Consider the following 27,990-nt stretch of genomic DNA (forward strand, 5'->3'; position numbering starts at 1 on the left):
AGGCTGGAGCAAAAGGGCCCCTCTCTCCCCTGCCCACCAGCTCCCTTCTGGGAAAGAGCACCTAGGTTGCACCCCATCTGGGGTAGGAGGGCTCCCCCCCAACACCACAGGTACGAAGAGAAGATTGTTGCCTTAAAACGTAGCGGATGTATTAAAAATTTCTCGAAAGAGTTACTGTGCATGGGCTTCCTTTCATTCAAGAAGGGTTTTTTTTGTTTGTTCTCACAGGGTGGGGAAGTTCAAAGCCACCTCCTGGGGGCAGCAGTCCAGCCCCCACAGCAGAGGGGTCAGAGTCAAAGGTGGCCCCCCGGGAGGGGAAAGTGTCATTCGATCCTGCGTTTAGAGGGGGGCACCAGGTGTGTGGGCAGTTCGGCAGGCAGCTCGTGGCCCTCCAGCTTGACCTTGATGAGGTGGTTGGCCAGGGCGAACTCGTCGTCGTCCAGGAGGCCGTCCCTGTCCACGTCCGCCAGCTTCCAGATCTTGCCCAGGACCGTGTTGGGCAGCTTGGACTTCACCATCTCCTTCTTGGCGCTGGCCCCCGTGATCTTGCCGTTGACGGGGGAGAGGGTGTAGAAGATCTCGTCGTAGGTGGGCTTGTCCTTGCCCACCACCCACTCCACGTCATCGATGCCCTCGCCGGCCCCCTCCCCGTAGCCGTGGCCGAAGGGCCCATTCATGGTGCCCTCGAAGGCCCCGCCCTTGACCACCTGCGTGGGCATCTGTGACTCCTCCTGCCGCACCATCACCATCAGCCGGGCGATATCGTTGGCCAGCATGTCGTCCACGGCGTCCAGCAGTTTCAGCTTCAGCGGCTGGAACTTGCTGAAGTCCTGTGCCATCAGCAGCTCCTGGGGAGAGAGAGGTTGGCCATCAGCACCTATCGGCAGGAATCGGCGGAAGTAGGCGCAAACCTGCCCAGGATTTGAGCAGCAATTAGCTGCATCCCCTGCCCTCCCCTGAGAAGCACTACATTAAAGTGGCTCTCGATGGATGCCCCCATCTGGCCTCCCCCTCCTTTGTAAGGAAAGATGCCTGACCAACCTTCTCAGGCTCACCCCCACCCAGACCCAAGGAAAGAAGAGTTGGTTTTTATCTGCCGACTTTCTCTACCACTTAAGGAAGAATTAAACCGGCTTACGATCACCTTCCCTACCCCACAACATACACCCTGTGAGGTAGGTGGGGCTGACGGAGCTCTAAGAGAACTGACTAGCCCAAGGTCACCCAAGTTGGCTTCATGTGTAGAAGTGGGGAAACCAATCTGGTTCACCAGATTAGCCTCCGCCGCTCGTGTGGAGGAGTGGGGAATCAAACCCGGTTCTCCAGATCAGAGCCCACCACTCCAAACCATTGCTCTTAACCACTACACCACGCTGGCTCTCACGCTGGAAAGGGTTCAGGGACTTCATAGGCAGCTTCTGCAGAGCCATTCGGCATTGACATAGCTTGCTGGTTTGTCAACATCTCGTGCCCTTCTACGCTGTTGCTTCATCCTTTCCCCAAGTGATAGCTGGATGAACTCGTTCCTCCTAAATCTTGCTTTTCCAGAGACCTAAATACATTTTGGCTTCAGCCCCCCAAAGATCTGAGACACTTTACAGTTTTAACCACACTACAGGCTTTTCCAAACTAATACTCTTCCCAAACTAGGACATGATGAGCACACGTGCGCTTGGCACCCAAAATTACTTCTACACAGGCATATCATACAAACACCAACACGCTGGAACATCCCCCCCCCCAAAAAATAAAGAGATTCCAAGCTTTGGACACAACTGAAAATCATGAAGTCCCGACACCACACACTACCACATATTACAAGAACTTACGGGACCAGAGCATCTTCTCTGGCTTTAGCCATACCTGCATCTTGCGAAGGTTGGGGAAATCCCCCGGTGAGATCTGGTGCTCCCGTTCTATCTTCAGGTAGATCTCGCCCAAGTTGTTCACCAGCTCCTTCTTCTTGCTCTCCTTTCCGAAGACATTGGGCATCTCTTTCTTCAAGGAGCTGATGATGTAAGCGTGGACCTGCCAGAAGAGTTGAGAACTCAGCGCCTGTCCCCTGCTGCCAGATGAACCGGATCTGGCAGCCCAAAGAGACCTTTCTGCTCCTGCAGACCTGATGAACCAGGCCCCTAAAAGTCCCTCTCCAGTTACTCTCAAGAGCTGGCCCAGAATCTGGCAAAGGCCACCTGGTCTGGCCACTATTTGAAAGGAGCAAAGGCATGCACAGGATCACAGAACTAGAATAAGATGGGACCCATCCTCATCTGCAACAAGGCTTTGCCCAGTGGCAGGATCATGCGCACAGTTTCCGAGGAGGAAGTCTACAAGGAAAGGCCTGCAGAGCGGACAGACCCAGATGTCTGAAGTAGGGAGCTGGTGGTCAGATGCATGTGGCCAAATGCCCAGAAAAAGCTGACGGCTTGCTTCCACATTGGGGGGGGGGGATTTCCGCTTGCATGGAAAGCAAGAAGCCAGCCCTGCATTAAAAGAGAACATCCATATGACATTGCGCTCGTTCCAGGAGCTCCCAGGATTTCCCCCTGTAAACCAGATTAAAAATAAAACCTGCTAATCCAGCTCAAAAGGGAAACCACAAAGTGGCTGCGGGGTGGGTGGGGTATTTGAATGGAGCCAAGCTCTGCTTTCAAAAGGGCTCCCCCCCTCCCCGATCCTGGCCAGGCCAAGCTGCATGGCCACCTTACATGGTGGCTCAATAGGGAAAAGGAAAGTGAGGGGAAGAGCTAAGAAGCACAAAATGTAAGCCCTAAGCAGGCAGACAAGGCCAGTGCTGAGGACAACCATGTTCGGGAGATGCAAAGGTTTTTTGGGTTTTTTAAAAAAGAAAATGGCCAACAGGGCTCTAAAAAGCTATAATAGAATCATAGAGTTGGAAGGGATCACCAGGGTCATCTAGCCCAACCCCCTGCACAATGCAGGAAATTCACAACTACCTCCCCACACATACACACCCAGTGACCCCTACTCCATGCCCAGAAGATGGCCAAGGTGCCCTCCCTCCCATCATCTGCTTAAGGTCATAGAATCAGCATTGCTGACAGATGGCCATCTAACCTCTTCTTGAACACATGAACACGTAAAGCTGCCTTATACTGAATCAGACTCTTGGTCCATCAAAGTCAGTATTGTCTACTCAGACAAGCAGCGGCTCTCCAGGGTCTCAGGCAGAGGTCTTTCACATCACCTACCTGCCTAGTCCCTTTAACTGGAGATGCCAGGGATTGAACCAGGGACCTTCTGCATGCCAAGCAGATGCGCTACCACTGAGCCACAGCCCCTCCACAAAAAAACCAGGGAAGGAGAGCTTACCACCTCCCAAGGAAGCCTGTTCCACTGAGGAACTGCTCTAACTGTTAGAAAATTCTTCCTAATGTCTAGACGAAAACTCTTTTGGTTTAATTTCAACCCGTTGGTTCTGGTCCAACCTTCTGGGGCAACAGAAAACAACTCGGCACCATCCTCTATATGACAGCCCTTCAAGTACTTGAAGAAGATTTGTACTTGCTTTCTCTGCCTTAAGCAGAACACACCCCATTCTCCTTCTCCCCCTCAGCAAGTGTGCGGGGTCCATTCTGTTGATGGCAACCCTTTCCTCTGGTATTCCTCATGCAAGGCTGATAGGAACGTGATGTTAGCAGAACAGATCTATGGGATCGACTCTGTGTGCCGACTGGCCCAGCAAGCAGAACCTGCACAATTCACTCAGCCAGCAGGGAATGGGTGGGCTGGGGATGTCCACTGAAGAAGAGTTGGTTTTTATATGCCGACTTCTTCTGCCACTTAAGGGAGACTCAAACCGACTTGCAATCACCTTCCCTTCCCCTCCCCACAACAGGCACCCTGTGAGGTAGGCGGGGCTGAGAGAGCTGTGATTAGCCCAAGGTCACCCAGCTGGCTTTGTGTGGAGGAGTGGGGAACCCAACTCGGTTCTCCAGATCAGAGTCCACCCCTCCAAACCACTGCTCTTAACCACTATACCATGCTGGCTCTCTCTGGGAGGGTCTGGAAAGCAGGCAGGACAAGGGCCAGGCTTTCTGCTCCAATCAGCCAAACAGCTTCAGACACTCCTTTGTCCAGATGCGTATAAAGCCATATGAGTGTGTATGAAGCCGCAGCCAACGGATGCTGACCCCTGGTAGAGCTTTTAAGGCAAGAGATGAATAGAGGTGGTTTGCTATTGCCTGCCTCTGCATTACAATCTCTGGACTTCTTTGGTGGTCTCCTACCCAAGTACTAACTAGGGCCAACCCTGCTTAGCTTCCAAGATCTGACAAGATCAGGCTAGCCTGGGAAATCCAGGTCATAGCGATAAGGGGGGATATTGTTTCCTCCCGCCCAACATCTGGCCTCACAAGAGATTAGTCACCTTGGCAAGTCTGGCCCTCTTGATGAGGTCATTGAGCTTCCGCAAGGCAGCGTTGCGGGGCAGGGACTGGATGTCCTTGAAGAGGTCCTGTTCCTCGGCCTCAAACAGCTTCCGGTTGTCCGGGATGAGGAGCGGGTGGGACCAGAAGGACCCAATGTAGACCCGCACCACCTCTGGCGTGTTGATGATCTTGCCCAGGGACCACATGAGGGCGCCATAGACCCTCATCAGCTGCTGTGTCTCGATCTGGTCCGCCTTGTTGAGGACCACCCGGATCTTGTCCTCGTGGTTCTTCAGGGCCTTGATCACCTCTGAGAACTCGTCCGAAATGTCCAGCTTGTGAGCGTCGAAGAGCAAGATGATGCGGTCCACCCGCTCGGCAAACCACTCCAAGACGGCCGCGAAGTCATAGCCTGCGGGAAAGAAGGGGGGGGCATTAGACCAGGCAAGGGAGACGCAAAATGTGTGCCATGTTGCCTTCTTGTTTCAGCTGACCTTGGAGAGCTCCTACATCAGGGTCCCCCAAAGTGGTGCCCACAGGTGTCATGGCGCCCACTGGTACTTCCCTTGGTGCATGCTGAGCTTTTCAGAAAGTGGAAGGGCCCCACCATAAGGCAGGGCTGGTTTTTGGATGCCCTCATTCAAACAAAGGATCAGGAGGACTGATAAACATTTGGTCCGTGTGTGGCTCCACCCCCCTGCAGGCTTCCCTTTTTTGGCTCCGGCTCCTGCAGAAGTAATTCTGGGTTTGGCTCCACCTCCTACGGAAGCCGTTTTGAGCCAGCACTCACCACCCCCTGTCAAAATTCTAAAGGTGCCCACAGGGCCAAAAAGATTGGGGACCCCCGCTCAGAATCCATGAACACTGAGGGTCCTCTCAAAGGAAGAGACTGAACCATGTGCACTCCCCCTCCCATCACTATAAACATTTATACTCCACCTTTCCCCATGGCTCAAGGCAGATACAAATCCAAATCTAAAATATACAATAAAAACCCCAGTTCCAACCTCCCAAATGCATGCAGGCTAGTGGCGGAGGAAAGTGCTGTCAAATTGCAGCCAACATTTGGGGACCTCAGAGTTTTCAAGACAAGAGATGTGCAGAAGTGGTTTGCTACTGTCTGCCTCTGCGTAGCAGCCCTGGACTTTCTTGGTGGTCTCCCATCCAAATACTAACCCGGGCCAACCCTAATTAGCTTCTGAGATCTGACGAGATCAGGCTTTCCTGAGCCATCAAGGTCAGGGCGCCTGCACGCTGCACCCCCTTAAAAACCCTAGCAAATAAAATGGCTTTGCAGAACCGTCTGAGATCTGTAGAGACGGTGCCCCACCTCACCTCCTTAGAGGGTCTGCTCCAGCATGGGAGCCAGCGTGGTCTAGTGGTGGAGCGGCGGAGGCTGATCTGGAGAACCAGGTTTGATTCCCCACTCCTCCACATGAGCGGCGGAGGCTGATCTGGTGAACCGAGTGGGTTTCCCCACTCCTACACATAAGGCCAGCTGGGTGACCCTGGCCTAGTCACAGCTCTCTCAGCCCCACCTACCTCACAGGGTGTCTGTTGTGGGGAGGGGAAGGTGATTGTAAGCTGCTTTGAGTCTCCCTTAAGTGGCAGAGGAAGTCGGCATACAAAAAGCAGCTCCTCTTCTTCCTCCATAGGACGGGGGCACAACAGGGGGCCCTGGGGTCAACACCAGGTGGGCCGCCTTAAGCAGGGGAAAGGCCAATAGGTGGCAATTTGGCCACCTCACTTGGCATACAGGGAAACATGGGAAATGGTCCTTTAGACTTTCAAAGGTTCTGACGCCCAACACGAAGGCCAAGGTTACCCCCGCCTGATAAAAAGCATTGCTTGTTTCTGCAATAGGTCCTGTGTAGCTACAGCAGCAGTTTTGTGTTGTTGTTTTAATGTCCCAAACAGGCAAAGAGGGATAGGGTTATACACAGAGCTTACGCTTCGGAAGGTCCTCCAGATCCCTCTGTGGAAAAAAATAGTTCTCTGCCTCACCTATCAAACCAGGCTCTCGAGGGCCAAAGGCCCCATCAAACTCCCCGGAGGAAGGAAAACTGACCTTGATCAACATACTGGAGCACACAAATATTTAGCAAAACATACTTCAAAGGAGCTTATGGGAGGAGAGACAGCCGCCCCCCCCCCAAACCTCAAGGGGCACAAAGTAAGCCTGCTGCCAACTGGCCGTGCAGAATTCCTTGAGAACCCAGCTTTACAGACCGGATTTAAGCTCCCTTCTCTTCAACTATGGCCTCACTTGCCGATCTCTTCTGGACACTCCCTACAGCTGTCACTACAAAGAAAGGGGCTGCAACCCCCCCCCATTTCAATGCAGTCAAGTTGCCCAGCACTGAAGCCCCACAGCAAGCAGATTTACACACAGGGATTTACCCCCCCACACACACACACACACACACGTGGCTTCCCCAAGCTTTGCATTTATGGGCAAGACTCGACTTCCCTTTCGAACTCCACCCACAAAAAAGCAGTAGCAGGAAGGGAAGGATTTTCAGGGGGATTTCAATGCTCAAGCTAATTTCCAGAAACTGTAAGGGAATGGGGGGGCGACATCAGCCACTCAGAATGAAACCTGTGCATAAACCAAGCTGAGCACATGAGAATCAGACGTCCCCAGCCCCAGTGCAAGTCTGGGGAACACCTTCCCCACACCACTGCTGCAAAGATGCTCAAGAACATTTTCCTGCCCTCTTGCTTAGGAGCTAGTTTTGTAAAACTTAGAAACGCAGGACTGGTGCTCAGGGATTTGAAACTCTAAAAGTTTGGAGTTAGCCATGGAAATATTCCCCCACCACACTCCCCAGGTGATGCTGGCAAAAAAATATAACTCATCTGCTTGTTGTTTGGCCCTCCAAAGTGTGAAATGCATTTAGACAGTTGGCTTCACAGAGCCGGTTTATCAAGTGGTTACTGCATTTCTACAAAACACAATATTGGGACTTCCAGCCTTGTTGCGCCTACAGGCACTTTTGGGTCTCGGAGAAAGGGGGCACAGTTGTAAAAAATGAGGAGATTCCTAGCCAACCATCCTTGGACAAAAGAGGTTCGCTATTTCTGAATGGACACTCCCCACAGATATAAAAGCAATGCCTCCTGAGGTCTTCTGAAGCATCTGCTGCTGCAACGACACGCAGAAAAGCCAGGTCTGGTTCTTGGCACTGTGGAAGAATGGACACCAGGAGATACATGGGGGACCACCACAGGGGCAACAGGCAGCATGTTGGGTGGGGGGCACTGACACAGAAGGTATCAGCTCTGTGTGCCAACTCCAAGCTGAGCTGGTCTGCAGTTATGCCTTTTCTCAGGTGGGGACACCATCTGGGCCTTTGTGTGTCTGAACCTCCCAAGCTGCTCTGCAGAACCTTCCCCAACTCATTCCATTCCTTTCTCGTGGCTCGGCCTTGCCACAACCCACACCCCCACAGATCTGCTTCAAGGAGAGGAAAAGAAGAAGAGGAGGTTTTTATATGCCGACTTTCTCTGCCACTTAAGGGAGAATCAAACCGGCTTACAATCACCTTCCCTTCCCCACAACGGACACCCTGTGAGGTAGGTGAGGCAGAGAGAGCTGTGATTAGCCCAAGGTCACCCAGTTGGCTTCATGTAGAGGAGTGGGGAAACAAATCCAGTTCACCAGATTAACGTCTGCTGCTCATGTTGGAGGAGTGGGGAATCAAACCCGGTTCTCCAGATCAGAGTCCACTGCTCTAAACCACAGCTCTTTAACCACTACTCCACGCTAGCTCTTGAGAGGGAATGCAGTGTCGAGGGAATGGATCAAGGGATGGTTAAGTAGGCATCTAATGGGCACTCAGGGACTGTAGAAAAGCTCAAATGTATGCATAAAAACAGCAAAAGCCCGGGGGGGGGGGGGAGGAGAGACTGCATACAGACTACTGGCTGGAGGTACAGCTGCTACCTTCACCAGGAGGGAGCGAAAACGCTCAGCCTGGATTTTACAATGGAGTACTTGCCCTTGAACCAGGACACGTCTGTAAGTGATGAGGCTACGGCACCTCTTTGCTTTGCACCCCAGGCTGAGAAGAGCCACAGCCCAGCATGGAGGATGGAGGGAGAAGGAGGCGGCCTCTCGGAAGGGCTCCACCTGCCCAGCTTTTCTGCTCGACGGGGTTTCAGCCGAACTGGGGCACAGCCCCAGAATCCTCTTCTCCTGCAGTTCTAGGCCTCCGCCTTATGAAAGGAAAGCCCCGGTCAATGTGTACCGGGAGCTGCCCATCCTACGAAGAGCCTCCACTGCCAAGAGAAAGGGGGTAGGAACAGCTGAACACTTCCACTTTCTTACAGAAATATGAAACAAAGCACATCGTATTAGACGTGTTACATTAAACGCAGAAAAGGGTATTACCCAAGTAGAAAACAATGCAGTGAGAGCAGGGGAATACATGTGGTAAACCGATAAAAAGTACCAGAGACAGTGATGTAAGTTCACAGTCCTATTCCCTTGATAAAAATGCCTTCCTGAACCATTCCATTATCATATAGCCATTCTACCTTTACAGAAACGCCTTTTGGAACGAGTCTGTTTTAAATAGTTTCTGAAATGGGAGCCTTCCTGACACACATGAAGCTGCCTTATCCTGAACCAGACCCTTGGTCCATCGAAGTCAGTATTGTCTACTCAGACCGGCAGCAGCTCTCCAGGGTCTCAGGCGGAGGTCTTCTGCATCACCTTCTTGCCTAGTCCCTTGAACTGGAGATGCCCAGGCTTGAACCTGGGAACCTTCTGCATGCCAAGAAGATGCTCTACCACTGAGCCACAGCCCCTCCCAACTGAGCCACAGAGAATGTATGTGTACACGCAGCTGTCAATCCTGCCCATGAAGGGTGGCCATATACAGAAGAGTCTGCTCAGATGAGCTAAGCTGTCAGGGCAGAGGGTAGGAGAGGCAGCCCTGCAGATATGAGGGTCCAAGTTGGTTGGATCCAACCCACTGTGACTGATTGTCCATAAACACTTTTTACCATAAAATTTTGCTTTCTAATTTCAGCTTTTATTTTCTCCCATCTCTCGGATAGCAAATCTTACACATGCATTAAGGTGGCACAGGGTGAAACAGTTTGCAGTTCTCCCAAGTGGTGTTGGAAATTGCAGTTAAGTTGCCGCCAACTTATAGAAACCCAGCAGGGTTTTAAAGGCACGAGACCAACAAACCAACATTTGCCATTGCCTGCCTTCCAGAGCAACCCTGGACTTTCCATCCAAGAACTAACAAGAGCCAACCGTGCTCAGCTTCCAAGAGCTGTTGAGATGAGGCCAGCCCGGGACATCCATATCAAGGCTCTCCCAAGTACTAGGCATGTTTTCAGTTTTGCTCAAAGAAAATGAAGGCATTTATACTGTAGTTCTATAAATATGCCAACAGAACAATTTGATATGCCAAGTGAGCAATGTTGATGGAGGAATATTTTGAAACATACATTTTCTATTTAAATGTGACTAATTTGGTCCAGAATATACTACTGCAACCAGCGCTTTCAGAATTACAAAGTTTAACTATACCCAAATGGGCTTCTAGTCCCGTAACTGTTTGTCCAAATACATGACTTATTACAACAGTAGTTCTCCATTTTCAGTTTTTTTTTTTTCTACTTTCAGCTTTTATGTTTCCTCTAACATGTCCTAAGGTAGCACAGGGTGCAGTTTGCAGTTCTCTTTTTCAGAAACTGGGTTTTTGAAATCTGGCTTGTTTAAAAGATGAGAAATATACCAAATACGTAAGGAACATGCTGTACATTAACCGCTACAAATTATGAATTCTGTACTTTTGAAAACACTGAAATAAGGTCTAGTAAAGAGGCAAGCGTTCATATATTTCAATTTCTCCCCAAGCTCCTTGCCTAGAAAACCCTAGGAAGCACTCTTCCATGGCTTCTTTACACATTCATAGGGAAGTTTTACTTCTCTAGTAGGACTTCCCCGGGATTCCCACAGCCGGGCTTGGTCCAGTCGTCAAGACAAAGAGCATCTGCTCCTACCCTCTTCTACTGGATGCCTGGCCTGGACCATCCCAGGTCTCAGGGGAGCCCCAAATCGTCCTCCTGCATTGGAATGGATCCATGCAAACCACCTCTGGTCAGCATCTGCTCAGTTCATGCAAGCACCAAGTCATTACTGACCCACAGGGTGATGTCACATCACAACGTTTACTAGGCAGACTATGCTTTACGGGATGGTTTGCCGTTGCCTTCCCCAGTCATCTACACTTTACCCACAGCAAGCGGAGTATTCATTTTACCGAGCCGCCTACCAGAAACCAATTTCCGTCGGGATCAATCTCGGGCCATGAACAGAGCTTTTGACTGCAGTACTGCAGCTTACGGCTCTGCACCACGGGGCTCTTCATGCCAATTTACACACAAGAAACTGAAGACAAGAGGTGTCTGCTTTTGATGACCATCCACAGGCAACAAGGCTACCCAGGTGAGATCTCCAAATGCAAACAAGGGACCACCGCACTGATGTCTGGGGACATTGCTTGTTCGTGGCTTCAACAAAGCTCCCAGAATCCTCATTCATAGATACTGGGAACCTGAAACCCAGAAAGCAGGGCTTTTGGGCAAGATGATATTTGAGCTATAGAAGACCCCACAGAAGAGGCAAGAGGACAAATGACTAGAGGGCTCAGGGTTTCTGTAAGAGCAGCATCATGGTCAGAGGAAGAGCAGAGAAATGGAGGTAGAAGGGTTAATTAGTGGGGTCTGGGCGATAGAAGCATGAACACATGAAGCTGCCTTATACTGAACCAGACCCTTGGTCCATCGAAGTCAGTATTGTCTACTCAGACCAGCAGCAGCTCTCCAGGGTCTCAGGCAGAGGTCTTTCACATCACCTACCTGCCTAGTCCCTTTAACTGGAGATGCTGGGGACTGAACCTGGGACCTTCTGCATGTCAAGCAGATGCTCTACCACTGAGCCACGGCCCCTCCCCTGGCACAATTTTTTTTTAAACTCCAGGTAAAGAGGAAAGCAGATTACAGGATGTTAGGAGACTAACGGCACCGCAGAGCTAAAAGTTCAGTAGTCAGACATAAGAGCCGATCAAACTGCATTTTACCCTTCCAAAGGCAACAAAACGCACACGCTTGCCTTTCACACAGCCTTTGAACTTTTCACACGCCACATGGCCCCGTCTCCTATTTTCACCCCTTTCAAGTTCTCAGAAGAATATAAATCCACTGACGACTGAGGAAGGGATGAGAAAGAGGAAACAAGATTCTCGCCAGTCTTGCCTCCTGCTGCAACCTCTTCTTTAGGGAAGTTAAGATCTGGCACCGGGTGTGGGTGTCTGTGTGTGAGGAGAGGTCTGTACTCAAAGTCCGAAGCCAACCTGCAAGCATGCGCCTGGCCAGCAACCGCTAACCTCCAGAACGCAAGGAACATTAACCTATGTACCGTCTCACACACACACCCCGCAACAGACCAACCTTGGCTTTGCTTGTTTCATGGGCTCTGGCAGGTTCTCCTTTGCCAACAGGGCAAGGCTGTGCCACAGCCAGTCTAAACGGCTCCCGCAAGACAGTACTCTTAAGCTTTACCACTTCCATTGGCAAAGGAAGAAAAAAAGGGGTGCAGGAAGCGGCCACATATGGTCTCAAGCTGTTGTTCCACCTAGCCCAGTACCGTCTGTTCCAACCAGTGGCTGCTCTGAGGACGGTTTCCCAAGTGCTTTTGAAAACTGGGGATGCAAGGGATCAAACCCAGAGGTCCTTACGTAGGCAATAGGTGCTCCTAGCAATGAATGCCAGGCCCTCTCCAAGATGCTCAGGTTAGGAGAAATCAGATCTAATCAGGAGAAGGCGGACACAGGGCCAAAAACCCACAAGCCCCGAGGCACCCTGGCACAACAGGCCACGGGAAAAGCTGGCTCTGTTCCATTCTGATTTAGCCGATCCAGAGCACAAACACACAAGGAGCCCTTCAGCCACCCAGCCGTACTCATCAGGGTTGCAAAAAAGGGGGAAAGAGCCGCACGGCCGTTTCCACGCCCAAAGTTTTCTGCGCTTGCGTCAGTGAAGCGGGGATTCCAAGTGAACAGCCAAATTTGGCATCGGTGTGGATCAAAAATGCGGAGTATGAGGGTGTGGGCCCAGCACGGATGGTACTGGGGGCTTTTTAAAGACTCTGCAGAACGAACACGCCTGGTTTAATGGGGGTGGGCGAGAAGAGTTGCGGCTGGCTGCTCAAAGAGGAACTTTCCCTCAGGCAACTTTACAGGGAGTTCAGAGTTAAGCTGCTGCTGGGGCCTGAGGTCACCATGGGGCACAACTTTCCCACAGGCGGGGAGGGGAGGGGAAAGACACAGAAAAACCTCGGCCCCCACCCAGTTCCACCTGCACCTGCTCCCAACAGTTACTCCCGACAGGGTCCAGCAACGCCAGAGCAGCCTAGGCCCGCAAGCCCGCAGCTTCCAGAGGCTACTAAGCTGGGGTTGGGGCTCTCCACCGCAGAAGCCTTGGCCCACGTCCAAGGCTGCAATTTTAACCCAGCGACGAGGAAAACACACCAAGAGGCACCAAGCTTCTCACGCTGAAAGGCTGAGCCACGCTTGAAAGATACCGAGAAGGCAGGCTGCAATTATGAGAACTGAACCGACCTCCCTGGAGGACAGTGTTGAAAGCATTCCACCTGCTCCATGGTGCAGCGGCTAAGAGCGGTGGATAGGAGCGGTGGTCTCTAATCTGGAGAACCGGGTTTGATTCCCCACTCTTCCACGAGTGGCAGATTCTAATCTGGTGAACCGGGTTGGTTTCCCCGCTCCTCCACGTGAAGCCAGCTGGGCGACCTCGGGCTAGTCACAGCTCTCTTAGAGCTCTCTCAGGCCAACCTACCTCACAGGGAGCCTGTTGTGGGGAGGGGAAGGGGATCATAAGCCGGTTTGATTCTTCCTTAAGTGGTAGAGAAAGCCAGCATATAAAAACCAACTCTTCTTCTTCAGCTGTGACTCCAGCAGCACCCACAGGCAACGGAAAAGCCAGAGGCTTTGCTAGGCATGACAGAACCCAGTGGCCTAGGGTGGGGCGGGGGCTGCGCTGCATTGGAGGGGAGGCAACACTGCAGAAGCCCCAACGACACCCTCTCAGCTGAACGGCCAGTGTTTGCAACATGGAAGCCTTGCGGATTTCGACTAGTTTTTGAGGAATATGTTCAGAGATGGATGAACACACCTCGCTTCCTGTGAGCGACCGAGTGACTTGCAGTAGAGGCTCTTTGTTCCAAGCCAAGAGGAAACACCACAGTCCCTCCCTTTGAGTGCAGGGGAAATCTGGCTTCTCCAGCGGCAGCCTTTAAGTGCGCCTCCTTCCCCCTAAAAGCATGGAATTAGACCCCATTTAAATGTGCTGCTGGCCAAGCAGAAGCTCTTCCCTTTGGGGTTTTCCCACTCGTGAAGCATCTTGCTTAAACCGGCACACGCAGCATTATGCAGCTGCTTCGCATGGGTAGCAAAAGCCGAATTTCAAATGACACCTTTGCCAGCCCAAAGACCCGGGGGGAGGGGAGAACTTTTGCCTCCTGAGCAACAGCCTCAGGACAGACGGGCGGGGGGGGGGGGCGCCCTTAGGCTTTCCTGCCTCTTGTGGATTCCCTGAAACCTCCCCAGGTAGGAGAGAGGCTTCCCTGCTGGCTGCCTAACAGCTTCCTGGTCTCGCTGGCTGAGGTGTGGGGAAAAAAACCAAGGCCCTTCGTTCTGAACAATAGCCACGGGGAGCCCCACCGACCGGGGCTTCCTGTGACTCAGTTCACTCCACTATGAGAAAACCACACACAAATGTGTACAGCGCAGGCAGGTTAAGCAAAAAAGGCGCCAGGCCGAAGAGGAACCTGGGCTCTGCGCATTCTTCCCAAGATGCTGAGATAAAGAGCGCAAAGGTGCGGCCTGGATGCCAGAGCACAAAGGTGCGGGGCTGGATGCCAGAGGCTCCCCCCCCCGCTCACAATAACAGGGCCAAGACAACAATGACCATTCCCTGCAGAAGTTCCAAGTGGGTAGCCATGTTGTTCTGCAGTAGAAAAGTACAACCCGAGTCCAGCATCTTAGAGAATTATAAGATTTCACAGGCATAAGCTTTCAAGAGTCAAAGCTCCCTTTGTCCGGTACAAGACGAGTTGGGTTTTATATGCCGACTTTCTGTACCACTTAAGGAAGACTCAGACCGGTTTACAATCACCCTCCCTTCCCCTCCCCACAATAGACACCCTGTGAGGTAGGTGGGGCTGAGAGAGTCCGAAGAGAGCTGTGACTAGCCCAAGGTCACCCAGCTGGCTTCATGTGGAGGAGTGGCGAAACCAACCTGGTCCACCGGATTAGCATCTGCCGCTCATGTGGAGGAGTGGGGAATCAAACCGAGTTCCCCAGATCAGAGTCCACCACTCCAAACCACCACTCTTAACCACACCACCATGCTGGCTCTCCAAGATACAAGGACTACCTGTATCTGGGTATCTGAAATCTTGCTGGTCTTTAAAGAACTACTGGACTTGGATTGTGCTCTTCTGCATGAACAGGAGTTTTGGAAAAGGACAACCCTGACTATATGCTCCAGTCAGCAATCTCTGCATGCCCAACTCCTCCTTCTCAGCAAGCGGCCATTTCAGCAGCATGGCACCTGGGGACGGGGTGCCTTGCCGCTTCCAGTCTTTTGCCTTGGGCTTTTTCTGGTCTCACCCAGCAGAGCAAAAAGGACTTTTGGGGTTGTGCTTCAGTGCAGTAAGAACATAAGGCCATGCTGGATCAGACCAAGGTCCATCAAGTCCAGCAGTCTGTTCACACAGTGGCCAATGAGGTGCCTCTAGGAAGCCCACAAACCAAACGACTGCAGCAGCATTATCCTGCCTGTGTTCCAAAGCATCTAACAGGCACGCTGATCCTGGAGAGTAAGCCTTACCAATAGGTGGACACACCTTACATGATTAATACATGTAACTTTTCATGAGCCAAAGCAAGGCAAAGATAATTCACCTACCCTTGGGCTGCCCTTTTACATCCTGACTCCTCAGCAGCACCCTCAGGGATCTCTTTGGGGTAGACATCCAGGGCCCCAGTGGACTGTAGCTTTCTATTTTATGCACCATTGCAGGTTTGTGATGAACTGTCCACAGCCCGTTATCTGCAGGACTGCCTCTCCTGGTATGCCCCCAAAGATCATTAGGGTCAGCGAACAACAACCTGCTGGTAGTCCCCGGCCTGAGAAGCATCCGGCAGTCGTCAACCAGGGCCGGGGCTTTTTTGGCTCCGGCAGAACTCTGTCTAGTGGTATCCAGGCCCTGCGGGGTACAGTTCTGCAGGGCCTGTATGACTGAGATGTTCCGCTTGGTTGAGGGCTGCAACGGTTTCCATCGTAGCTGGTCTCACTCCCACCCCTTCTAGATAAATTAAACCTTCTGAAACTAGGGGACATGACTGTTTTCTTCTAGACCGACCGCTGACCACCATGCTCATGAAAATGGGCGCCATCAGATTTTAGAAGTCACTTTAGAATGAAGGGTTTTAATTTAAAGTATTTACAATATATTTTAATGTACAATGAGTTTTATGACGTAACCCACTCTGAGCCAGGCTTACACCAGGATGGAGCAGGATACAAATTCAAAAATTAAAAACAAAATAAAATACAGTTACCCAACTGCACCACTGTTACTGCCTGGACAATTCCCACCCTCTCCTCTTGCCCACATTCTGTGACTTGCATAAGTGGTAGAAACATCAAGCTCTGGCATATTTTTGCTTCTGCAAAGCCACAGGTGGAAACAGTGATCCAGGCCACGGAAGACCCCCAAGCAGACCGGTGGAACAAATTCTGGCTTCTGAAATTTCACTAGCTGAACTGCCAATTCTGCCCAGCATTTTTATAACGCCCTCTCTCCAACTCTGGGTGGCCGATGTGTTTTTTCTGGCAAATCCAGTATGGTATAGTTGTTAGGAGCAGTGGACTATAATCTGGTGAACTGGATTCGTTTCCCCACTCCTACACATGAAGCCAGCTGGATGACCTTGGGCTAGTCACAGATCTCTCAGCCCCACCTACCTCACAAGGTGCCTGTTGTGGGGAGAGGAAGGGAAGGTGATTGTAAACCGGTTTGATTCTCCTTAGAAGGGAGAGAAAGGGGGCATATAAAAACCAACTCTTCTTCTTGTTGCTGCCCTTTTATAGTATCCATACAACAAGCCCGTGAGGTGGGCTAAGCTCAGAGAGGGTCAACACGTTGAGCTTTTGTGGTCAAATAGGAATTTGAACCCAGGTCACTCCGGTCTCAGTGCAGCCCTCCACCCAGTCACCACCATGCTGGTTCTCAATTCTACCATAAAACGTTCTGTCTTTTAAAAAAAATGAAAGCCAAGGAGCTCGGCAACACGAGCAGAGTCCCACAGTTTTTTTTGCACATTTCCTGACCTTGCAGGGAATCCCACAAACACTGTTCCAATTGTTCTCTGCAGTGCCCAGCCCTGCCACTGGTGTAAAGCAAACGCAACAGCAGCTGATCCAAGAGAGCACGAACCACAATCCAGTTCGACCGAGATCCACAGTGGGGGACAGAACCTCCCACTCAAAATCCTTTTAGTTTAATCGAGATGGCAGGAGCCGAATCAAACTTAAAGCCTGCCTTGTAACTTATCTAGCCTACAGACTTTTTAAACAGATGGCTGCTTTTTCTAGAATATGTGGAGAAGGGAGGGGGGCATCACGAAGCAAACGATGCCCGCAAAACTATCATTATGATTTGCATTTATTAAGTTCTGCTAAGTGAATACTGAGACGAGCCCCGTGGCGCAGTGGTAAATTGCAGGACTGCAGTCAAAAGCTCTACTTCTGACCTGAGTTCGATCCCGACGGAAGTCGGTTTTAGGTAGCCGGCTCAAGGACGACTCATCCTTCCATCCTTCTGAGGTCGGTCAAATGAGGACCCAGCTTGCTGGGGATAAAGGGAAGACGACTGGGGAAGGCACTGGCAAACCACCCCGTAAAACAAAGTCTGCCTAGGAAACGTCGGGATGTAACGTCACCCCATGGGTCAGGAATGACCTGGTGCTTGCACAGGGGACCTTCACCTTTTTTTAAAGTGAATACTGGTATGATTTCTGTAAAAAGCACTGATGTATAATATTGGAACATATATTGGAGCCACGTTTTGAAACGTATCTCGACTTTACAAGGATGTTTAACCTACCACTGTTGCATTTTTATTTTTGGTGTTGTTGTTATTATAAACTAAACTTAAAATAAAGAGTTATTTTTTTAAAAGCCTACCTTGACGCCTGGTGACTGCCTGTGACAGAGCCCTGCGCATGGCTACTCTGGGGGGGGGGGGGAGGCGGCACCAAGCATTCTTAGCAGAGCTGCACCAACTGGCAGGCAATTCTAACTGAGTTTGCCACAAGTTTTCCAACCGTGAGAAGCTTTGTTAGCTGTTTTGGAAATGGCCAGGCTTCAATTCGAAAGCTTAGGAAACCCTCGGTAGGGTTTAGACATTGGGAAACACAATAGGAACTAGTTTCTAACGGCTCAGCGCTTTCGCCAGACGAGGGCAAGGCCGTACATGCTTGGCAGCTGCTAGGCATTTAAAAGAAAGGGCTGAGTCAAGAGTTGAGGGTGTGAAATTGCTGCCCAAACATGCGAGTGCAGATTACAGGGCTCCAGAACCAATCTCCAACACAGTTCTGGTGGGAAGATCAGTGCTAGAGCCTATACCAGCATCCTCCAGCCCTTCAATGAGGGAGACAGCAAGAGATATTTTTGTTAAAAATTTAAAAGGTTTATCAAGCCATGGTAACTCAAGGGAAGCTCCAGTTAGAGGTACTAAATCCCTGAATAGGGAGAGGAGGGGGCTGTGGCTCAGTGGTAGAGCATCTGCTTGGCATGCAGAAGGTCTCCAGGTTCAATCCCCGGCATCTCCAGTTAAAGGGACTAAGCAGGTAGGTGATGTGAAAGACCTCTCCCTGAGACCCTGGAGATCCGCTGCCAGTCTGAGTAGACAGTATTGACTTTGATGGACCAAGGGTCTGATTCAGTGTAAGGCAGCTTCACATGTTCACGTGAATACCAGTGCAAGACAGCAACATCAGGAGAAGGCCTTGGCTTCCAGGCCCTCTTTACTGGCCCTCCACAGAGGAACTGGCTGGCCACTATGTGAGACAAGATAGACCACTGCTCTGATCCAGCAGGGCTGTTTTTATATGCTCCTTGATTATATTACCGGCTCCTCTAGGGTGGTATCGTCCTGGGGTGTGTGTGGAGTGTCTCTACACTGCTGCTTCAACAACTGAGGCAGGTCTACCCTAGAAAACCAGAGCCATGGACTCAAATTGGCACTCTGTCATGGTAACACCTTGTTCTTGCAGAAATCTAGGAGTGGAACCGGCCAATCCAGCAACAGCCCAGCAACACCCTAACGCCGCCTGAGCAGGGAAAAACGCTACATCAAGACTGATGGAGAGCCACATCCTGCTTTCTCACTTGCTGGGGTCAAGCGGTGCCTTATCGGCAAGCAGCAGTTTCCTGCTAGTAGCGGGGGAGAGAGAGAAGCAGAAGAGGGTGGGATTTAGGAATGGCAGGCAATGTAGTCACGAGGAGAAAGAATTTCCTTCCATTCCATCATACCAAGTACAGGACACTAATGTAGTGATTCAGGCACAGGAAGATCAGGGGCTACGCTAACGCCTGCCTCCATGTTCCATCTTCAGGCCGAGCCCCTTCCCCCAGAATAGCAGTTAAGTCAAAGAACTCTTTGTAGGAAGAAAAATGAGACAGTGCTTTGGCGGGGGGGGGGGGCGCAGAGGCACAACAACTGGGCCCATCAGAAGGTGCCGACGGGCACAGGAAGAAGAGAAAGGATAAGACGGCCAGCCAAGTCAGAGGCCTGTCAAGGGCCTTGGAAGAAAGCTGCTATTTTTAGCCCGCCATCCGGGAGAGGAGAAAAGTTTCACTATTGGCCCAGCAGGAGACACCAGCATCTTCTGTCCCAGATCCAAGAAATGAAAGGCAGCAACCCCAGGCATCCAAGAATGCTCTTCCCTCCTGGCGCTGGAGTCGGAGGCCGATGCGAAAAACAAAACTGAGGCCAGGTGCGGCCGCTCCGTGTGCCAGCCACAGATTTCCCCTTTTATGCCTGGAAACCTCAGCCCATGTGGGAAGGTGGAGGGAGTTCCTCCATGGAAGCCAGCTCTTGGCCACAGAGAGAAGGCTGTACGCCAGAGGCCAAGAGCAGTGGCTATTCCCTGCCGCTCCCAGGAAAAGGAATGCTGGAACCTTGAGCAATGCGTAGCCAGATTAGATAGCATACATGGGCACACAACAGGAATCAGAACCCACATGAGTCACAAAAACCCACCGGCCAGCCCTCAATCCTTACAAATGCCAAGGACCCCTTCCCTGTGAGCCTTTACCTCTGCTTATCCGCTGCTTCTCTCCGGAAAGGATCCCAGGGGTGTCGATGATGCTGATGCTGTCCAGAACGGGATTGGGTAGCTGGGCACACATGAACCTGAAAGCAGGAGGAGGACAGAGTTGGAAAAGTGACCGCTGCTTGCTGGGGCTCAGGCAGCAGTCATGGGGAAGAGGGAGCACAGTCACCGAAGACCCTCGCGGCCTGCATGATGGCCTGCCCCATCGCGACCCACCTCTACACCCTCTACTTTCTGGGAAAATAAATCTCATTGCTACAAGTCCGCTGGCCAAGACAGACATTGCTGCCATGCTGTGCACAGTCCAGCGTATAGACCATGCCAAAACTGCAGAATCCTAGAGTGAAGATTTGAGCTTTTCACCCCGGGAAGGGGGGGGGGCTTTTCTGCTTCAGGGTGACCTCTACTTCTACCCACGCCATACTCCTCAACTAATACTAGGCTCCCGTACCGTTTTTAACCCCTTCCCTGCAACCTGTTCTTTTGACTATTCAGACTTTTGGTTCCAGGTGCCTGACATGGTTCTGTTTAAATGCCTACTGGGTACTTGTTTTTAAGCCACTCTAATAAACTCTTTTGGTCACATTATGAGAAGACAAGAGTCACTGGAAAAGACAAACATGCTAAGAAAAGTTGAAGGCAGCAGGAAAAGAAGAAGACCCAACAAGAGATGGACTGACTCTATAAAGCAGGGGTGGGGAACGTCAAGCCCGGGGGCCATTTAAGGCCCGCAAAATCATTTAGTCTGGCCCTTCGTGTGTCCTGGCAGATCTCTAGCTCAGAAGGATCTAAGACTGGCGATCCGCCCCCTCCCGGGGACAGGAATAGCTTCTATTCAAGGCAGATGTGAGTTTGTTTTGCTGAGAAAAGGAACCTTTTCCCCCCATGCAGAAGAGTCCTTAGCTATGGAGCTGCTAGGACAGCCCAAGAAACTGTGTTAACCCTTTCCCACCTGGGCCATAGAGAAACGTATTCTCTCTGTACTACAAGAGGGCTGGGGGTGGAAGTGGCGACAATGGAGGGGTTAAAGGGGGCACGTCGAGAATACGAGGGGGGGGCGTGTTCTTAGCCAGTGTGTCCTCATTTCACCCCTGCAAGCGGAGGTAGCAGGAGCTGGCTGTAGAATCTGGCCCCGACCATGCGGAGCAGGAGCAACTCCGGCGTGCGGCTGGACGGCTACGCCCGGCTGGTGCAACAGACCATCCTGTGCCACCAGGTGGGTGAGTGTGCCACCGGTTGGATGCCTGCTTGCCTGTACTGGAGGGGGGGTGTCATCTGGGGCAGCTGTCTGCTTAGGGCTTGGGTCGGCTAATTTTTATGTTGATAATTTTGTATGGCCTGCGAATGATGTTATAAATATCCAAATGGCCCTTGGCAGAAAAAAGGTTCCCTACCCCTGCTATAAAGGAAGCCACAGCCCTCAGTCTGCAAGACCTGAGCAAGGCTGTTAGGACGTTTTGGAGGACACCGATTCATAGGGTTGTCATGAGTCGGAAGCTACTTGACGGCACTTAACACACACACATACAATAACCTCTAGCCTTCATCGGGGAAAACAGTTTTGTGAATGGTGCAAAGGCCAGCCAACCAGCGACCAACCCAACAGGACAGGAGGTGCCTGCTTGGGATCATCAGCAGTCTAACGCAGTTGGCTTTTCCTGGAAGAGGAGGCTGCTCTTGGGTTTAATTCAGTTTGGAAGTTTGAACATCTGTCCAAAAGGGGAATACAGATTCACACAGCACCGCTCACCCCTGCAGCCAGTACATTTATTCAAAAGGAGGATCAGGGTTCTTCTCCCCAGGCGTGCCATCAGGAAAATAAGGAGGTCCTCTTACATTCTCATACAAGTATGCACAGTAATAAAAAAACCTTTGGGGGGGGGGTCACCTTCCTTACAAGTACTGCGGGGTGGATCCAACCATCCTCCAATTAGTCTCCCTTAAGAAGAAGAAGAGTTGGATTTTATATGCCAACTTTCTCTACCACTTAAGGGAGAATCAAACCGGCTTACAATCACCTTCCCTTCCTCTCCCCACAACAGACACCCTGTGAGGTAGGTGGAGATGAGAGAGCTATGACTAGCCCAGGGTCACCCAGCTGGCTTTGTGTGGAGGAGTGGGGAAACCAACCTGGTTCACCAGATTAGTGTCTGCTTCACATGTGGAAGAATGGGGAATCAAACCCGGTTCTCCAGATTACAGTCCACTGATCCAAACCACCGCTCTTAACCAGTACACCAGGCTGGCTCTCCTTAAGAGACGCTTCCTCCCATGAATAGGCACTAAATTTGGAGGAAATGTCATTAGATCGGAGGAAGCCTTAAAAAGCTGAGCCAAAAAGAAAGGCGGTGTATATTTTAATAAATAATTATACTTTGCTCCGTGGAGTGGTATGTTAGAGGCAGAATCTATTCCATCATGCACCTCTGCCTCCCTTGTGATAGGTCAAAGGCCATTGAGAAGCTAGGTAAACCCTGCCCCCAAATCAAAGGGCAGAGTTGGGACAGCCAGGTTCGAATCCCCACTCTGCCATGGAAGCTCACAGGGTGAACTTAGGCCAGTTACAATCTCTCTGCCTAAGCTATCTCACAGGGCTGGTAGGAGGATAAGGCAGGGGGAGGAGAGAATGATATGATAAACTGCTTTGGGCCTCCCAGAGGGAGAAAAGCAGGATAAAAATAAAGAAAAATAAAAAAATAAGTGGACACACCCCATGCTCTTAAACAGGAGCTCGAAGGAAGAATGGGCACATTTCCCCTTCAGAACCAGCGTGGTGTAGTGGTTAAGAGCGGTGGTTTGGAGCGGTAGAGTCTGATCTGGAGAACCGGGTTTGATTCCCCGCTCCTCCACATGAGCAGTGGAGGCTAATCTGGTGAACTGGAGTTGTTTCCCCACTCCTACACATGAAGCCAGCTGGGTGACCTTGGGCTAGTCATGCTCTCGCAGCCCCACCTACCTCACAGGGTGTCTGTTGTGGGGAGGGGACGGTGATTGTAAGCTGGCTTGATTCTTAAGTGGCAGAGAAAGTCGGCATATAAAAACCAACTCTTCTTCTACATGAGGAACACAGGGTTCTGCTGTACTTATTTCTTTGAGTGGGGGGGTGTCTACATTTTTTAGGAAGAGTCAGAGTCGTCTTCCCTTTGCGTCACCAGATGAGATTCCCTTGCAGAACAGTGCAGAATGCATGCTATTTAATATCTACATGAAGCCACTAGGAGAGGCCTTCAGGAGTTATGGGCTGCGATGTCACCAATATGCAGATGACGCCCAGCTCCACCTTTCTTTTCCACCTAATTCCAAGGATGCTGTTGACGGTCTGAACCAGTGCCTGGAGTCAGTAAAGGGCTGGATGAGGGTGAACCAGCTGAAACAAAATCCTGACAAGACAAGAGGTACTCTGGGTTAATAGAAAGGCAGACCTGGGACTTGATCTCACCTATCTTGGATGGGATTTTACACCCCCTGAACAGCCAGGTTTGCAGCTTAGCACAGCGATCACCTTCGAAAACTGCACTTTGAATTGGGCTAGAGGGCAGATCGATAGCCAGTGTAATTGCTGTAGTATCAGAGACGTATGCTCCTGGTAACCGGCCCTGACCAGCGGTCTAGCCACAGCTTCCGAATGCTCTTCAAGGGAAGCCCCAAGTAGAGCGCATTGTGGTAGCCGAATCTAGATGTAACTAAGTCATGGACCACTGTGGCTAGGTCTGACTGAACCAGGAATTGGTGCAGTTGACGCACCCGCCGAAGCTGGATAAAAGCACTCCAAACCACTGCAGCCACCTGGATTTTGTCCTTTAAAGCCCTACATGGCTTGGGACCAGGGTATTTGAAGGAGTGTCTTCTCCCACACCTTCCTGCCAGACAATTAACATCACAGGAAAAGGCCCTACTGGCTGTCCAACCAATCAAAGAGACTGGTGTCTGGTGGGCACACGAGGGTGTCTGGTAGGCACACGAGGGAAGGCCTTTTTGTGGGTAGCCCCACAATTACGGAACAACCTCCCCAGGGAGGTGTGCCTGGCCCCCCTTATTGTTGATTTTTGGGAGGTAGTCAAAGACCATTTTATTTAGGACTGTGTTTGATTGATTTAATTTGTATTTATTGGCAGTCCTAACTGGAGTTTTTAAAAAGTTGATGTTTATGGTTTTTATAATTGATATTGTGCGTGTGGTTTTTTTTTAATGAAGCTTTATTCAGACTAAGCCAACTTGAGTTCCGCAAGGAAGAAAGTTGGCTAATAACAGTTTTAAATAATCAAAATGTGCTCCTGCACATAGGAATCCCATGTGGAACAGCACACTAAACTTTCCAGAATAAGCACCAGCAATCCTGGCCTTTGAAAGAACACAACGACAGCACACCACCTTCCTCCAGCTGCAGACTGACACCGATGCTTTGGCCCTGCACGTAGCAGGAAAAGTTAAGCTACGCCCCACTGCTGCCTTCCCCAGCGTGGCCCCTCCGCCAGGAATGGATTTACTCCTACTGCAGCTGACTTGGCCCAAGGAGCCTGCGGACAAGCATTCCTGTGGGTGGAACGGCTCAACTGTTGCCTTTCAGCGTCAGGCACCCACCACAGCAGTGGGCAGCTGTCTCGACAAGTATGGCACAGGCTGCGATAATCCAACCGTGCTCTGGTGGGAATCCCCTTGGAGGCTATAAGACGAGAGGCCTCGACGGCGTCCCTCCCACATCCGACTGAACACGGTGAACCAACAAGGAAGATTATGGGTAGGCCAACTGGATAGCTTATTTGCATCGCTGAGCAACTGAAGGTAAAGGAGAGACGGTTAAGTATTAACTGCCCCCCCTTACAAGATCCGAGGCACACATTCCAGTGAAGCTAGCATTACAAAGCCGCCTGCAGATAACACATCAGAAAACCCAGCATGAAACCGGCAGAGCATCAGCGTGTTTTCAGGCACGTTTGCCTCACAGTCAGGAGTGCTCAGATGTTGACCCTGCCCCAGAGGGCAATTGAGATATTTTTGGGTTTCAAAAGTGAAAATGGATCTAATTGAATTTTAATATGTTACAGGTATTGTCTTGGAATATCAATGGGTTGAATTCTCCTAGCAAAAAGAAAATATTTTATCATCTATAAATCTAAATCTAGCATTATTTGTTTACAGGAAACGCATATTATACAGAAGGATATAGGTAGATCAATCTCCCAATAAGGCACAGACCCGTCAAAACCCTCCCCAGTTTCTAATCGTGTGAGGGGGAATACGCCTTAAAGGCACGGATCGGAAGACATACACCTTTAAACTTCTGAAATAAGTTACCGGCAGGGGAAACCTGCCAGAGACCAAATCTGCCGCCCCAAACCCCAACAAATGCCTCAGCCGAAACAACTCTCCCTTCTGCAAAGGTTCTTCTCATTCTGAAGGGAGGGCTTTAACTGAATGAGCCAAGAGCAGCCAGGATCTGAAAATCTGCCTTTGGGGGGCAGATTATACCTTGAAGAGGGCAGGGCTAGGGCTGAGAGGGAGACTCCATGCCAAAGAATTCATTTCACGCTATGTAAAAATCTGCACACGTTGCCTGCCAGGTTCAAGAGTTCAGCTCTGAGAATTTAAATGGAGAGCGGAGAACCCCAAAGGAGGCGGTTAATTACTTGCGGGGCCAAGCAAGTGAACTTAAAAACTGCCTGGGGCATCACCCTCCACCCCACAGAGCAATTCCTATGCCACATAAAGGAGCAGGGCACACCTGGGGCACCGTTCCAATGCCTCAGGTAGAACATCTAAATGGCTCCCCGCATTACAGCACGGCCATAAACTAAACAGGGCACCCTAAGGCAGACTGCCTGACAGGCCAAACGGCTTTGCCCATTCCTCCAGTGCCCATTCCTCTTGGAACTCCTTCTGGCCTCATTGGGAGAGGAGAGCAAAAGCAGACCCTCTGCGGCTGCCGGCCAAACCTCCACGCCCCTTTCCAGCCAAGCGGCAAGCGGCGCTTGGAAGACAAAGCTTCCCTCCATGGCTAGATTCTGCTGGCGCTCTTCAGCTGGGGAAGGGCAGGAACAAAGCTGCCAGGGTAATAGGTAGATGGCTTCTGAGGCTTTGACAGCTTCAAGAGCTTTTCACATGGGGAAGGGAGGTCACACTCCCCACCCCACCCGGACCATTCAAGCGCCCTTCTGCCCAGTTAGCAAAACAATTCCCATCTCGTGGGTATACGGCTTAGCTGGGGGACAAAGTGGTTTCTTTTTTCCCCTCTTGCGCATTTCAGAGCATCACACAAAGCAAAGAGGTTCCAGGAGGGAGCAAAGGAAAAGTTACCAGAAGCAGGATGCAAGGGGGGCGGGAATGCACCTAAAGGAAGCGGCCGGGTTAACTCTGGGTAACACTGTCATTAGGGGAGGGGCCGTGGCTCAGTTTGTAGAGCATCTGCTTGGCATGCAGAAGGTCCCAGGTTCAACCCCCACATCTCCAGTTAAAGGGACTAGGCAAGCAGGTGATGTGAAAGACCCCTGCCTGAGATCCTGGAGGGCCGCTGCCGGTCTGAGTAGACAATACTGACTTTGATGGAATAGAATCATAGAATAGATTTGGAAGGGGCCACCAGGGTTATCAAGTCCAACCCCCTGCACAATGCAGGAAATTCACAACTACCTCCCTCCCACCCCTAGTGACCAGAAGATGGCCAAGATGCCCTCCCTCTCATCATCTGCCTAAGGTCACAGAATCAGCATTGCTGACAGATGGCCATCTAACCTCTTCTTAAAAACCTCCAGGGAAGGAGAGCTTACCACCTCCCGAGGAAGCCTGTTCCACTGAGGAACCGCTCTAACTGAGAGTCTGATTTAGTATGAGGCAGCTTCATGTGTTCAAGTGCCCGGCCTCAGTTGGGCAAGAAAGCTGTGATGAGCAGACTCAGCTTTGGGACAAAAGAGACAGAGCTCAAAAAAAAGTTGTCACCGCAGGTCGCGATCCGGGCACAGACTGGGTGGGGCACGTGGATTCCAGGGAACTTTTTTTGCAACCGCCTCTCTCTGGGACACAATTGCAAAAGAATTCCCCTGAATTCAGGACACTGGTATGCTGCCCTGGCAGCAAGCGGGGATTACCCAAGCCTAAGGGCGGGGAAAGAATCTCAGCAAAAGATGCAAGGGGCCATCTGCTTGGCATGCAGAAGGTCCCAGGTTCAATCCCGGGCATCTCCACTTAAAGGGACTAGGCAAGTAGGTGATGGGAAAGACCTCTGCCTGAGACCCTGGAGAGCCACTGCCGGTCTGAGTAGACGATACTGACTTTGATGGACCGAGGGTCTGATTCAGTAGAAGGCAGCTTCATGTGACTGCAGAAGAGCAACCCAAACGCCCCATCTCCCCCCTGCGGCAACGCAACGCTACTTCTTCTGTTGGAAATGAAGAGTTTACTGACCTCTCCCATCAACACCAGTAAGCTATAGCTTCAGCACTGCCCTAGTTCTCAGTGAGGCGGTCAACCGGAGAGTGGGCCGTAGCGCTCCCCGAGACCTCAAAGCATTCCCTGCACAAAGAATCATAGAATGGGAAGGGACCCCCAGGGTCATCTAGTCCAACCCCCTGCACAATGCAGGAATCTCACAACTACCTCCCAGACACACACATACACAGTGACCCCCACTCCATGCCCAGAAGATGGCCAAGATGCCCTCCCTCTCACGAACGTCCTACGGTCAAAGACAGCTAAGCTCCCCGCGCGGGGCACGGAAAAGCCCCCGCCCCGTCCTACCTGTTCAGGAAGGCGTTGCCGAAGGCGTTGAGCTTGCGGAAGGGCCGCCGCGGGTCGACGACGAGCGCGTTGCCCGGGATGACGCCCTCGGTCTCCCCGCCCATGACGGCGATGAAGGAGTCGGTGGTGGGCTCGGGCCCGATGCGCATGCCGGGGAAGTCCTGCTCCAGCAGGTGCCGGATGAAGGTGGTCTTGCCGGTGCTGTACTGGCCCACCAGCAGCACCATGGGCTTGTTCTCCCAGTCGGCGGGCTCCAGCGCCGGCGAGTGGAAGTCGTGGAAGCGGTAGTGCTCCTCCAGCGGCAGCAGCTTGCCCGAGTACAGCTGCTTCAGCCCTTCCGAGACGGTGCGGAACAGCTCGGGCTCCTTGCGCCGCCGCGCGTCGCGGCTCACCCAGCTGAACATGGCGGAGCCCAGGCTCAC

General features: G+C 51.4%; 1 protein-coding gene across 1 annotated transcript; it reads right to left on the minus strand.

The window, feature by feature from the left end:
* Nucleotides 1-171: 171 nt before the first annotated feature.
* Nucleotides 172-27,990, minus strand: EHD1 (EH domain containing 1). Its single transcript, XM_056853183.1, has 5 exons — nt 27,569-27,990; nt 19,820-19,917; nt 4,391-4,803; nt 1,864-2,028; nt 172-848 (listed from the first exon to the last, which is right to left on the minus strand). Exons 1-5 carry the CDS (start codon nt 27,970-27,972, stop codon nt 324-326), a joined length of 1,605 nt encoding a protein of 534 aa, XP_056709161.1. The 5' UTR covers nt 27,973-27,990; the 3' UTR covers nt 172-323.

The sequence above is a fragment of the Euleptes europaea genome, chromosome 7 (genome assembly GCF_029931775.1).
Source record: "Euleptes europaea isolate rEulEur1 chromosome 7, rEulEur1.hap1, whole genome shotgun sequence".
Taxonomy (NCBI): domain Eukaryota; kingdom Metazoa; phylum Chordata; class Lepidosauria; order Squamata; family Sphaerodactylidae; genus Euleptes; species Euleptes europaea.

Bases quoted from the DNA above. Each gene is read 5' to 3' on its own strand.
- EHD1 (XM_056853183.1), bottom strand. From the start codon at position 27,972: ATGTTCAGCTGGGTGAGCCGCGACGCGCGGCGGCGCAAGGAGCCCGAG. The intron at 19,918-27,568 runs GTAGGACGGGGC...TCCTGCTTTCAG, and splicing joins GGCAACGCCTTCCTGAACAG to GTTCATGTGTGCCCAGCTAC. The intron at 2,029-4,390 runs GTGACTAATCTC...CTCTTCTGGCAG, and splicing joins AGAGGGCCAGACTTGCCAAG to GTCCACGCTTACATCATCAG.